This window comes from Aythya ferina (assembly GCF_964211825.1).
Source record: "Aythya ferina genome assembly, chromosome: 30".
Taxonomy (NCBI): domain Eukaryota; kingdom Metazoa; phylum Chordata; class Aves; order Anseriformes; family Anatidae; genus Aythya; species Aythya ferina.
This window is the reverse complement of record NC_140327.1, coordinates 1,328,234-1,341,548: the sequence shown is the minus strand read 5'-3', so window position 1 is coordinate 1,341,548 and position 13,315 is coordinate 1,328,234. Positions and strand designations below refer to the sequence as shown.

At 64.5% G+C, this 13,315-nt stretch overlaps 3 protein-coding genes across 5 annotated transcripts; 2 read left to right on the top strand and 1 right to left on the bottom strand.

Annotated features, from left to right (window-relative positions):
* The first annotated feature begins 591 nt into the window (after window positions 1-591).
* On the top strand, window positions 592-3,434 carry LOC311425337 (class II histocompatibility antigen, B-L beta chain-like). 2 transcript variants are annotated; one of them, XM_084501160.1, is made up of 6 exons: window positions 595-740; window positions 1,214-1,483; window positions 1,659-1,940; window positions 2,058-2,164; window positions 2,255-2,278; window positions 2,460-2,671. In XM_084501160.1, the coding sequence occupies exons 1-6, from the start codon at window positions 650-652 to the stop codon at window positions 2,466-2,468; spliced, it is 783 nt and encodes a 260-aa protein (XP_084357286.1). In that variant the 5' UTR covers window positions 595-649; the 3' UTR covers window positions 2,469-2,671. The 2 variants fall into 2 exon arrangements, with proteins under 2 accessions (XP_084357285.1, XP_084357286.1); XM_084501159.1 differs by lacking the exon at window positions 2,255-2,278 and having other exon boundaries at window positions 592-740; window positions 2,058-2,186; window positions 2,460-3,434.
* On the bottom strand, window positions 3,125-6,998 carry LOC311425306 (class II histocompatibility antigen, B-L beta chain-like). 2 transcript variants are annotated; one of them, XM_084501078.1, is made up of 6 exons: window positions 6,686-6,998; window positions 5,937-6,203; window positions 5,480-5,761; window positions 5,255-5,361; window positions 5,141-5,164; window positions 4,752-4,959 (listed from the first exon to the last, which is right to left on the bottom strand). In XM_084501078.1, exons 1-6 carry the CDS (start codon window positions 6,984-6,986, stop codon window positions 4,951-4,953), a joined length of 990 nt encoding a protein of 329 aa, XP_084357204.1. In that variant the 5' UTR covers window positions 6,987-6,998; the 3' UTR covers window positions 4,752-4,950. The 2 variants fall into 2 exon arrangements, with proteins under 2 accessions (XP_084357203.1, XP_084357204.1); XM_084501077.1 differs by lacking the exon at window positions 5,141-5,164 and having other exon boundaries at window positions 3,125-4,959; window positions 5,233-5,361.
* A 118-nt stretch (window positions 6,999-7,116) lies between these two features.
* LOC311425345 (HLA class II histocompatibility antigen, DR alpha chain-like) lies at window positions 7,117-9,207 on the top strand. Its single transcript, XM_084501180.1, has 4 exons — window positions 7,117-7,372; window positions 7,747-8,004; window positions 8,200-8,481; window positions 8,562-9,207. The coding sequence occupies exons 1-4, from the start codon at window positions 7,132-7,134 to the stop codon at window positions 8,714-8,716; spliced, it is 936 nt and encodes a 311-aa protein (XP_084357306.1). The 5' UTR covers window positions 7,117-7,131; the 3' UTR covers window positions 8,717-9,207.
* The last annotated feature ends 4,108 nt before the right edge of the window (window positions 9,208-13,315 follow it).

Here is a 13,315-nt window from a genome sequence, read left to right as displayed (position 1 = left end):
GATAGGACCCAAGGGAATGGTGTCAAGCTGAGGCAGGGGAGGTTCAGGCTGGCCATCAGGAAGAGATTCTTCACCGAGAGGGTGGTCGCACACTGGAACAGGCTCCCCGGGGAAGCAGTCACTGCACCAAGCCTGTCAGAGTTCAAGAAGCGTTCAGACTGGGCACCTAGTCACAGGGTCTGAATTTTGGGTACTCCTGTGTGGTGCCAGGAGCTGGACTCGATGATCCTCCTGGGTCCCTTCCAACTCGGGATATTCCATCGTTCTATGATTCTGTTCCCCCGGGGCTCGGCCTCCTTGAGGTTTCCCACAGGGAAGTGACCGGTGCTGTGGGCTGGGTGCCCGTGTCCCTTGCTGCTCCTCTCCTGTCCCTGGGCACTGGGACCCCACACCCCCACCAGTGCCTCTTGGTGCCCCCTGGGGGGTCCAAACCCCGTTCCCTCCCGCTTCTTGAGGTTCCTCCTCCAACACCTTTGTAGCTCGGGACAAGTGTCAGAGGGTGCCCTCTGGGGTCAGGTTCTGCCTGGTGACGGGTGATGCTGCGCAGCCCCGCTGCTCACTGGTTGTAACTGGGACGCCCAGTGCCAGCACTGGGTGGAGTCTTGCCTTGCCTGGGGTCCCGGCACCCCTCATCCTGTGCCCAGCAGCCATGGGGAGCGGCCGCATCCTGGGAGCTGGGGCCGTGCTGGTGGCACTGGTGGTGCTGGGAGCCCGCCCGGCTGGAGGCGAGGAGACCAAGGGTGAGCTCAGCCCCACACCGTGGGGCAGGATCCCACGTGTGGCTGCTGGGGGGGGAGGTGGGAAGGGGGGGGGTCCTCAGCCCTGGCACCTCCACGCGGGGTGTGGGCATCCGCAGCGACTGCCTCGGAAGCCTGGGAGCAGAGGACTTTGGGGGGGGCTCAGTGAGTTTGGAGGTGCTGCCCCCACCCTGAGGTTCTCATGCATCCTGGCTCCCTCCCTTGGACTCCTTCCCTGTGCTCCCCCCATCTCTTGTCCCCTCCTGCCCCCAGAACCCTCCCCAGGAGCCCCTCAGACTCTTCCCATCCCCAGCATATGGGGCTCCAGGGGGTCAGGGTCCCGGCGTCAGTGTCACTGCAGCTGGGAGGGGAGTGGGGATGGGGAGGGGGCTGGAGGGTGGGGAGGGGGCTCCAGGGCATCTGATGGGGAGCTGGGAAGGGGGAGCGGGACCCCCTAACCTGCCCTGCCCATACAGGGTTCTTCCACAAGATGGTGGTGCATGAGTGTCAGTACAGCAACGGCACCGAGCGTGTGAGATACCTGTACAGGGACATCTACAACCGGCAGCAGTTCGTGCACTTTGACAGCGACCTGGGGCATTATGTGGCTGACACGGAACTGGGCAAGCTCGATGAAGACACCTGGAACAGTCAGCCCGAAGAACTGGAGCGGAGACGGGGTGAAATAGACAGGTTCTGCCGGCACAACTATGAGGTGTTGGAAGATTTCATCCAGAACAGGAGAGGTGCGTGGACACGAGCCCGGGGCTGGTGGGGCTGGGCGTCCTCTGCACCCTGGGGGCCAGGCACATCCCGGGGGGGCAGCGCATCCATCCCCGTCCCGCCCGGTGCCGGGGGCAGCGGTGCAGGTGAGCGCTGGGCTCTCGCCGCCCGCGCCCAGCTCTCTCCCTCACCCCGCAGTTGAGCCCAAGGTGAGGGTCTCTCCCATGCAGTCGAGCTCGCTGCCCCAGACCGACAGGCTGGCGTGCTACGTGACGGGCTTCTACCCCGCCGAGATTGAGGTGAAGTGGTTCAAGAACGGCCAGGAGGAGACCAAGCACGTGGTGTCCACGGACGTGATCCAGAACGGGGACTGGACCTACCAGGTGCTGGTGATGCTGGAAAGCACCCCGCAGCACGGGGACACCTACGAGTGCCACGTGCAGCACGCCAGCCTGAAAAGCCCCATCACCCACGAATGGGGTAAGGCCCTGGCCAAGCCCTCCTGGGGGGGTCCTGGTGGTCCCGAGCCCCCAGCCTGCTGCAGGAGGGGAGTGGGAGCACGGCCCCGGGCCTGAGCCCCCGCTCCTGTCCCCGCAGTGCTCCCAGCGGATGCCGCCAGGGGCAAGATGCTGACGGGCGTCGGGGGCTTGGTGCTGGGGCTCATCTTCCTGGCGCTGGGGCTCTTCCTCTACGTGCGCAGAAAGGTGAGCGGCCGGGGCGCTGGGGGTGGCGTGGGGCTGGGGGGGCCGTGGGGCACAGGGCCGTGCCGCTGACCTGGTCTCGCTGTGTTGCAGGGCGCATCGCTCCCCCGGCTGCAGGTAACGTCCCCCACCCGCGGCCCTGCTGCACCCTCCCCGTGCGGGCTGCTTCCCCTTGCCCCTACCACCACCAGGGCTGCACGGCCCCGGGGCTGCAGGCAGTGCTGCCCTGGGGGCCGTGGGGCACAGGGCTGGGGCGCTGCCCCCCACCCGCTGCTCACCCCCTGCTCTCTCCCCGCAGGGCTCCTGAAGCAGCTCCGGCTCCTGCGCCTCGGCTCCTCCGTGCCCAGCACCGCCTCTGCCCCGTGCTCGCCCGGCTCCTGCCCTCGATACCCTGTCCCGCAGCCCCACAGCCCTCTGCTGCTCCCTATGGTCACCCCCTCCCTCGCTCCCGTCCCAGTTCAGCTTGACATGGGCCGTTGGGAGCCCCAAATAAAGTGTCCCAGTGCCCTGCGTCCCTGCTGCTGTGGGGACGGTGGGGCAGGGGTGGGCACCGCTATCCCTGCACATGTGGCTTCAAAGCCTTGGAGGGGACAGGGCTGCATATGAGCCAGCAGCCTGCTCAGGTGGCCAAGAAGACCACCAGCATCCTGGCTTGTATCAGAAATGGCGTGGCCAGGAGGATTAGAAAGAACATGGGCTCATCATCAAGGAGTGTAGCGCTAGGACTACGGGAAACGTTTTTAATCTAAAAGAGGGCAGGTTTAGATATAGGAGGAAACTCTTATGGTGTTCAAGGCCAGGCTGGATTGGGCTCTGGGCAACCGGGTCTGGTGGGAGGTGTCCCTGCCCATGGCAGGGGGGTTGGAATTTTATGATCTTTAAGGTCCCTACCAACCCAAACCATTCTGTGATATGTTGTCCAAGACAGTGTCAAATGCTTTGGACAAGTCTCGGTAGATGAAGTTAGTTGCTCGTCCCTTATCCACCAATTCTGTCACTCTCATAGAAGGTCACCAAGTCAGTCAGGAATATTTGCCCTTAGTGAAGCCCCACTGGCTGGTGACAAAAAATGGGGGTTAGGTTTCCCCTTTTCCATTCGCTGGGGACTTCACCAGTCTGCCATGACTTTTCGGCGGTGATGGGTATTGTCTTGGGAACTACCCAATCATTCGTTTCTCCAGCTCGTCATCCAACCAACCATGTCTTTCACTCCATCCACCCCATCCATCTATCTTCCATCCCATCCCATCCATCCACCCATGTGTCCATCTAAGCCTTCAATCAGACATCCAGTCCATGGTCCAGTCAGCGTCCAAGGAGCCGCCGGGGCTGCTGATGCCCTGCTGTGCGGTCCCTCCAGCAGATTTGAGGGAAGCACCCCGTGAGAAGCAGAGCCTGCGGGTGTGAGGCTGCTCCTCTGTCTGCAGAGGGCATCCTCCACTTCTCCTGCCCCGCTACGGGCACCTTCAGCTGCCCTCCCATTTCCCCAAACCCACCCAGTCCCGGGGGGGGGCTCCATGCGCTGTGGCTGCCCTTGGCCGTGGCCCCCCAGACCCTTCAGACACCAGATTTGGGGGCAGCAGGCAGAGGGACGGGGCAGTTCCTGCAGTGCCTCCAAGGGGTCAGGGTAACAGCGTCGGTGTCACCGCGGCTGGTAGAGGAGTGGGCACGAGGAGGGGGCTTCAAGGGCGTCTGTGAGGAGGACTGGGGGACTGGGGAGGGGAAGCAGAACCCCCTGCCCTCCCTGCCCACGCAGGGTCCTTCCAGTTCCACCTCCATCTGCAGTGTCACTTCCCCACCACCACCGAGCGGGTGACGCTGCCGGAGCGCTCCAGCAGCGAGGGGCAGCAGGACGAGCGCCGTGGCCACGACCTGCGGCGTGCGAGAGTCGTGGGCTCCTCAAGTCCTCCTACCAGCCTTCAATCCCCCAACACCCAGGGTGCCACGGTGGCCCCACGCCCCTCGTCCCCTCCATCCTCAGCCCCGCCGCCCCCTGAGGCTGTTCCTCGGCACCCCCCGTGCTGCCCGGCGGAGCAACGGTGCTCGGGGGCAGCCCAGTGTCACTGGAGCCCCGTTGTTGCCACTTTGGGGGGTGCTCGGCCCCAAAATTCAGGGCTGTGGGGACCGGGGGGTCTGGGGGGAGCACAGTGGGACCTGGGTGGGACGGTGGCGTGATCCCCGGGGTACTGCGTGGGGATGGTGGGTGGGTACAGGGGGACTGCGGGGTGTCCCAGACTGGGGACCAGTTTGGGGCTGGACCAGGGGAGCAGTGGGATCTGATGGGGCCGTGTTGGGGCTCAGGGTGGGGACAGGGGTTGCTGAGGTAGCTGGACGGGTGCCCCAGCTCCCAGATCCCAAAAGCCCTGCCCAGGACCCTCGCACCCCGCGCCCATCCCCAACACCCAGAGGTAGCAGGACGCTGGCTCCGCCACCAGCCCCCCTCCCACAGGACCCTTCACTCAGTGCCCCCCCGGGCTCTGCAGACCCAGACCCCAAGCAGCCGCATCCCCACCAAGGCTTAGGAGCCAAAAGCGCAGGGATAGCGGTGCCCACCCCTGCCCCACCGTCCCCACAGCAGCAGGGACGCAGAGCACTGGGACACTTTATTTGGGGCTCCCAGTGGCCCCAGCCAAGCCGGACTGGGACAGGAGCGAGGGAGGGGGTGACCATAGGGAGCAGCAGAGGGCTGTGGGGCTGCGGGACCGGGTATCGAGGGCAGGAGCCGGGCGAGCACGGGGCAGAGGCGGTGCTGGGCACGGAGGAGCCGAGGCGCAGGAGCCGGAGCTGCTTCAGGAGCCCTGCGGGGAGAGAGCAGGGGGTGAGCAGCGGGTGGGGGGCAGCGCCCCAGCCCTGTGCCCCACGGCCCCCCAGGGCCACGCTGCCTGCGGCCCCGGGGCGCTGCCCTGGTGTTGGGAGGGGGGCAAGGGAAATCAGCCCGCACGGGGAGGGTGCAGCAGGGCCGCGGGTGGGAGACGTTACCTGCAGCCGGGGGAGCGATGCGCCCTGCAACACAGCGAGACCAGGTGAGCGGCACGGCCCTGTGCCCCACGGCCCCCCCAGCCCCACGCCACCCCCAGCGCCCCGGCCGCTCACCTTTCTGCGCACGTAGAGGAAGAGCCCCAGCGCCAGGAAGATGAGCCCCAGCACCAAGCCCCCGACGCCCGTCAGCATCTTGCCCCTGGCGGCATCCGCTGGGAGCACTGCGGGGACAGGAGCGGGGGCTCAGGCCCGGGGCCGTGCTCCCGCTCCCCTCCTGTAGGAGGGTTGGAGCTCGGGACCCCCGGGACCCCCCTCAGGAGACATTGGCCAGAGCCTTACCCCATTCGTAGGTGATGGGGCTTTTCAGGCTGGCGTGCTGCACGTGGCACTCGTAGGTGTCCCCGTGCTGCGGGGTGCTTTCCAGCATCACCAGCACCTGGTAGGTCCAGTCCCCGTTCTGGATCACGTCCGTGGACACCACGTGCTTGGTCTCCTCCTGGCCGTTCTTGAACCACTTCACCTCGATGTCGGCGGGGTAGAAGCCCGTCACGTAGCACGCCAGCCTGTCGGTCTGGGGCAGCGAGCTCGACTGCATGGGAGAGACCCTCACCTTGGGCTCAACTGCGGGGAGAGGGAGAGAGCTGGGCGCGGGCGGCGAGAGCCCAGCGCTCACCTGCACCGCTGCCCCCGGCACCGGGCGGGACGGGGATGGATGCGCTGCCCCCCCGGGATGTGCCTGGCCCCCAGGGTGCAGAGGACGCCCAGCCCCAGCAGCCCCGGGCTCGTGTCCACGCACCTCTCCTGTCCACAGTGAAAGAGGCCATAAAGTAGTTGTGCCGGCAGAACCTGTCTACTGCAGCCTGTTTGCGCTCCAGTAGTTCGGGCTGACTGTTCCAGTAGTCGGCCTCAGGCTTGCCCAGTTCCGTGTCAGCCACATAATGCCCCACGTCGCTGTCAAAGTGCACGTTCTGCTGCCGGTTGTAGATGTGCCTCTCCAGAAACCTCACCCGCTCGGTGCTGTTGAGGTAGTGACACTCATCCACCATCATTATTTGGAAGAACCCTGTATGGGCAGGGCAGGTTAGGGGGTCCCGCTCCCCCTTCCCAGCTCCCCAGCAGATGCCCTGGAGCCCCCTCCCCACCCTCCAGCCCCCTCCCCATCCCCACTCCCCTCCCAGCCGCGGTGACACCGACGCTGTGCCCCTGACCCCTGGAGCCCCACAAGCTGCAATCAGGAAGAGTCCGAGGGGCTCCTGGGGACGGTCCTGGGGGCAGGAGGGGACAGGAGATGGGGGGAGCGCAGGGAAGGAGCCCAAGGGAGGGAGCCAGGACGCAACAGAGCCCCAGGGTGGGGGCAGCACCTCCAAACTCACTGAGCCCCCCCCAAAGCCCTCTGCTCCCAGGCTTCCAGGGCTGAGGCCGAGGCAGTGGCTGCAGATGCCCACACCCAACATGAAGGTGCCAGGGCTGAGGCCCCCCCCCATCCCACCTCCCCCCCAGCAGCCACACGTGGGATCCTGCCCCCCGGCGTGGGGCTGAGCTCACCCTTGGTCTCCTCGCCTCCAGCCGGGCGGGCTCCCAGCACCACCAGTGCCACCAGCACAGCCCCAGCTCCCAGGATGCGGCCGCTCCCCATGGCTGCTGGGCACAGGATGAGGGGTGCCGGGACCCCAGGCAAGGCAAGACTCCACCCAGTGCTGGCACTGGGCGTCCCAGTTACAACCAGTGAGCAGCGGGGCTGGGCAGCATCACCCGTCACCAGGCAGAGCCTGTCCCCGCAGGACTCCCTCTGACACTTGTCCCACGCCGTGGACGTGTTCCAGTAGCGACCCCAGGGAGCCATCATCCGAGCCCAGCCCACAGTGGGGCTCCCCCCTTGTCTTCCCCTCTCCCCTCATCCCCCCCCCAGGTCCCCGCGCGCCCCCAGCCCCACGGGGTGCCCCCTCAGCACCCTGCGCGGTGCCCGTCCGTCTGTCTGTCGTGCAGGGTGCATGGCGTTGCTGCTCTGCCTGGGAACAGCTGAGTCAACCCCGGGGCACCCGGCTATTGGCTCGGGATGTTGGGGGGAGCCCCCGGGCACGGGGCCCCCAGCACTGGGCTCCCCAGCCCCAGCGACGCTCGCCCTTCGCTCGCTCCCGCTGCCCGGTGTCGCAGAGGTGATGGCCGCAGGACGGGGCGTCCCGCTGGTGCTGCTGGCCCTGCTGGCCCTGCAGGGCTCGGGGGCCGTGAAAGGTGCGTGGTGGGGGGGGGGGGGGACACGGCTGGGGAATGGGGGGTCCCGGACCCACAGCGGAGCGGGGGGGGGGTGTCGGTGCTGCTGTAAGGGCTGGGAGTGGGGAGCTGCGGCCCCGCAGATGTAAGGGAGCAGGGTGGGCTGCTAAGGGGGGGCTGGGGGACAAAGGGACGCGTTTGGGGCCACGGCACCTCCTGCCCGAGTCCTGGGGCTGCCGGGACCACCACCCTATCCCGTGGCGTTCCTGGGGACCAAACTGGGTCCCCACAACCTGTCACTGCCCCCAGCCCCAGGCGGTGGAGAGCCCGGGGAGCTCTTGGTGGGCTCAGGCAGTGGGAGGGGGGGGCTGCCACTCATGCCTGTCCCTTCCCAGTGGGCCACGTGCTGATGCAGACTGAATTCTACCAGCGGGACGAGACGCACAACAGGGAGGGCGGCCAGTTCATGTTCGATTTCGACGGCGATGAGATCTTCCACGTGGACCTGCAGAAGTCGGAGACCATCTGGCGCCTGCCCATCTTCACCACCTTTACCAGCTTCGAGGCCCAGGGGGCCCTGCAGAACATCGCCGTGGACAAGCAGAACATGGAGATCATGATGAAGAGGTCCAACCGCTCGCAGGGCACCATCGGTAACAACCCGGCCACGGCGCGGCTTCTCCCTGCACCCAAGCTGTGGGCAGCCGCGGGGAGCGCAGCCCCCAGGCTGTGCCCCGAGCTGTGTGCGGGGTCCCCCTGGGTGGCCCCGGGGCACAAAGGGTCCCCTCTGTGGGGCCAGAAGCTGGGCTGAGCCCGCACTGCACTGAGCCCTTCTCCACCTCCTCCAGCGCCGCCCGAGGTGACGGTGTTCTCCGAGGACCCCGTGGAGCTGGGGGATCCCAACATCCTCATCTGCTACGTGGACAAGTTCTGGCCGTCCGTCATCACCATCACCTGGATGAAGAACGGGCAGGAGGTGACGGAGGGCGTCTCCGAGACCGTCTTCTACCGCCAGGCAGACAACGGCTTCTACAAGTTCTCCTACCTGCCCTTCATCCCCACGCGGGGCGACTACTACGACTGCCGTGTGGAGCACTGGGGGCTGCCCGAGCCGCTGATGACGCACTGGGGTGAGGACGGGACCCTCCCCTCGCCCTCGCCCGTGGTGGGGGGCTCGGCGCCCCGTCCTCACCCCCCTGTCCCTTCGCAGAGCCCCAGGTGCCCCTCCCCGTCTCCGAGAGCACCGAGACCCTGGTGTGCGCCCTGGGCCTGGCCGTGGGCATCGTCGGCATCGTCGTGGGCACCATCCTCATCATCAAGGCCATGAAGATGAACAACGCCCGCAACCAGCGGGGCCTCTTGTGAGGAGGCAGAGGCCGGGCCTCCCCCCAGCCGGACCCTGTGCCCCTTCAGCCACCCCCTTGCTTCAGCCCCCCCCCCTGCCAAGAGCTTTCTCGCTCCTGTGCCCCGCGTCGGTGCCGCACCTCCCCAACGCTTCCTTCTCCCGCACATGCCACATGAAGACGCCCCTCAGGCTGCTGCGGGGTGGCTGAATTTCCACCCCACAATGGGATGGGGGTGAGCAGAGGTAGCCCCCGGGGCCACCCCGCGTTGCCCGCTGTCGGGGGACGTCGCCGCACCGCCTTGCGCTGGCCCCAGCATCCAGCACGCGCCACGTCTCCTCCTCGCCCAGACGCGGGGGTCTCTCCCGCAGCCTTTGGGGCGAGCGGGGGGGTGGTCCTGCCCCCCCAGCTCCCCCCCCCCCCCGGCACCCAGTCCCGTGCCCGCCACTCCTCCTCTGCTGCTCTGGCACTGCAATAAAGTGGGTTGGGGTTGATCCTGCTGCGCGACCCTCACCGCGCGTCCGTTCTCCGCACCGCGGCCGCACGAGCTCCTTGGTCATCGGTCTGGGGGGGGGGAGATCTATGGGGTGTGGGGGGGGTCTCGGGTGTGGGGCAGGGCTCCAGGGCTGCAGAGGGAAGGGGTAGGGTGACCTCAAGGCTGCTGGGTTCTCCTGGTGGTGGGATCTTGGCACCTCTAGGGTGGGCTTCCGGGGGGGAGACCCCACTGATGGCTCCCGGGGGGTCGCAGGCACCCCGACCATGGGCAAGGGGGGGGGGGGTCCCTCCTGTATCTGTCAGGGAGGTCCTGGGGGGAACGGGGGGCACGGGGGGGCCCACGGGGAAGAAGGAAGCAAAGCTGGACCTTGCCCTCAGCCAGACCAGTTCTCCCAGCAGCCGCTCTGCCTGGTAACTGGTGACACCAGTGCTCAGGGGAAAACGGACTGGGAGCTGTGGAGGAGGCTCTGAGGGGCAGAGAAGGAGCAAATCCTTCCCGGGGAGGGGAGGCACCGTGGACAAGGCAGCAGAGCAGCAGGGGCTCGGGGCTGCTTCCTTCCCCCCACCCCCAGGAGCAGAAGGGGAAGGAGCAGCGGGAACAGAAAGCGGCCGGCGTGCGGCGGGGAGGATGTGAAACCCCCCCACGGCCTCGCACGCGGGGAGCGCGTTGGGGTCACGAGGGGATCCGAGCCCCCCCCCCACCCTGGGTGGGCAGCGCTGGAAGGGGGAGAGCCCGAATAAAAACTAGCTGGAAATGGGTATTTCGAGGAGGATAAATTCAGTAAATTCAGCCAGGTGCAGCCCCAGCAGCTACTGGGGACCAGTTACAAATACCAGTGGGGATGGAGGAAGGGACTGGACGGGACCCAGAGCCCCACGGGGGCAAAAATCCTAAAAAAACGAGCCCCTGGTGGGCTGGAGGTAATGCTGGGGGGGCTCCGTGCTGAGCCCCCAGTGCTCCCAGTATAAAGTCGGTGACCCAGCACTGCTCCCACTGGGACCTGGGCTGCTGGGAGGCTGCCGGAGACTGGTGACGCAGCCCAGTGCCGCCCGCTGACTGGTCGTACTGGGGTTACTGGCGGGCGAGGGAAGCAGGCAGGGCCGTTTCCCCGAAATGCTGGCGTGCCCCACAGGCTGGGGGGGGGGGGGGGGACACTGGCTTCGGTGGAAATCCCCTGCGTGGCGGGGTCGGGGTGGGGTGGGGGGGCACCCACCGGGACACACAGACGGACAGAGCCACCCGGGGGGGCTCTGTGTGTGTGTCCCCCCCCCCGGCCCCGAGGACGCCAAGCTTCACAGCGTCAGGGTCTTGAGGCCAAGGAGGGATGGCTGGGGCCAGTAAATGGGGGGGGGGGGGACCTTTTGTGATGCTCCGTGCTCAGACGGCTCCAGTTCCCCCCTCCCGGGGTGGTCCTGGAGGGGGCCACCCCCTCCCCAAACCTCCAACCCCCAGCCCCACGCCACGGATGCCTTCTGCTTTCTGGGAGTCACAGGAAGGGGGAAACGGGTGCAAAAGCGTGCCAGGGACTTTCCAAAAGGCAGTTCCCCCCCCCAAAAAAAAAAAAAAAACCTGCTGTCATGTCACCAGTTGCCGGGGGAAAATTGCGAGGGGAGAGCCGAGCCCAGGTGATGGCCTCACGCTCCAGCACGCGGTGTCCCGGGGGGGGCACCACACCGAAATGACCCCCCCATACACACCCCCAGGATGGTGTGATGGTGCCAGTGCCCCCAGCGTGGAGGAGAGACCAAAAGATCCCCCAAAACACCCCTTTTCCAACACCCAGTTGGAGGCTGACCTGCCCTTGAGGGACGAAGATGCCGAGGTGGGAGCTAACCCCAACCCCAAACGATGCATGGGGTGACCCCAACCCCAACCCCAACCCCAACCCCAACCCCAGCCCCATGCCGTGCAAGCACCAGGTCCGTGGCGAGCCCTTTGGACTTGGCAGCACTTCACAAAGGGGCACCGGGGCCCCACGTGCCTTCACCCTGCCCTGTTCCAAAGTCCATCCCTTGGCGCAGTCTCCGGCAGGTCCAAAGGGATCCGGCAAGCAAGAGGGATCGGGGTTTGGGGATCTGCCCCCCAGCCACGACACCCATTTCATTTTGAGAGATGCTGGTGCTGCCTGAGATGCTCTCCGAAAGCTCCGGTCCCTCCTGGACCCGCAGCAGGACCGAGGCCAGCTGGAACCCAGGGCGTCCTCCCAGTCTTGCTGACACCTTCTGGCCAAGCCCTTGCTTTGCACACTGCGTTTTGCTCCTTTTTTCACCATATCCACGTCCCTCGTGGGCTACAAGCCCCTAAAATTACAACCAGGGGGACCCCCTGCTTGTTTTGGGGATGATACGGGAAGGCAAAAGCACTTTGGGCTCACACCTGCCGCCGTGGACGTGCTGTGAATTACTGCGTTCATCAACGATGCCGAGCCTCACCCAGCAAAAAAAAACACAATTTGGCATTTTCCTGCTGACACGGTGCCAGCAGGTAGGCGGTGGAGCCACCCTCCCTGGGGGTGTGCAAGGAAAGGTGACCAGGGACGTGGTTTCGTGGTGGTTGGAGCAGATGAGCTTGGAAGGGCTCTTCCAACCTTAACGATTTCTGTGATTCTAAGAAAAGCGCGTTTTTGGGGCATTTTTACCCCAGAAGTAACGTCCAGTCCAGTGATGGCCCCCTCTGGGCGAGCGCTGCCCCCTCACAGCGGGTTGACAAGCAGGGGACGGAGGCGCCTGCCTCTTTATTCCCCGTTTTCTCCCCAAAAATGGGAACCTGGGGGGAGTTTCGTCACGGAGGAGCTCACGTCGGCGAGCGAGGGGAAAGCGAGAGAAAGGCAACAAAAAAAAAATAATAATAATAACCGACCCCCCAAAAGCAGCAAAATTATAGATGATATATTACAATACAACTTAAAAAAAATTACTTACAAAACATTACACACGCCGCCGGCTCAGCACCAGGGGGCATGCCTCTGCTTTTTAAGAAAATAAAAAAGCAAAGACGGGTGCCCTTTAAACTTCTTTTTATGGGACGGCGCCAAGAAAATAATTTTTTCCTTTTTTTTTTTTTTTTTTTTTTTTCTTTCCTCCCTCCTCCCCCAGGCACTGTGCTGGGTCATGCAGAAATTCACATCTTTTTCGTCTTTTTTTTTTTTTTTTTTTTTTATGGGGTGGGAAATCCAAAAATTGCGCAGCCGGGACCAGTACCGACGGTTGTATCCACTCCTTTAAATAATATAATTAATTTAAAATAGAAAAAAAAAATAAAAATAAAAATAAAAACACAGTAAAAACACAACGTCCTTCTTCCTCGCTGGTTTCCAGGGGCTACGGGCAGGAGGTGTTGGAGGCTTTTTAAGCACACCCATGGCGAGGACGCCGCGCGGTGACGGGGGGACAGGGACCGGCACCCTTCGCCTTGATGGGTGCTGTGGGGCTGTGAAGCATCACCCCGATGGGACAGGGAAGCTTTTTCAAATTAATTAGCCTGGATTAACGGAGTTAACGAAGTCAAGCAGCAGCTTCACCTCTGCGAGCCAGGCTGGGCCGGGTTAGGGACCCCACAAACATCACTCAGCTGTCGGAGGTGGTCAGGCACTGCTGATGTGGGGTTGTATATAGGGGTGATAGCACGCCTGGGGGCAGATTTGGCCCCGGGTCCAGTCCCTTTGACCTTAACTTGGAAGCACGAGGGCTGTTGTGGTGCAAATCCACACGGCGAGGGGGATACGAGAGCCCTCGTGCTAACCCCGAGTGCTCACTAGCGGTGCATGACCACCGAGGGCGGCGGCGTCCTGGGCGTGCTTTGAAACCCTTGGGCTCTCCGGGCAGAGAGCAAAGCCAAGAAATGCTCCCTTTGCTCATGGGTGGGCTCCTCGAGGGCTTCCCCGGGGTGGCGGAGGTGGGAGCGTGGAAAACGAAGCCCTGGGAGCGCAGGGAAGGAGCAACTGGGATTTATGGGGGGGAAGATACTGGGAGGAAGGGAGCACTGCTGGGCGTCGAGGGAGGTAGCCAGTGGATCCGTTTAAAAAGTTTCCTCTCTGTCTCTCTACATATTAAAATATAGATTTATTCTAAGCGTTAAAAGTCTCTTTGGCATCTCTCCAGACCCTGGCCCCAGCGGAGGTGGCGG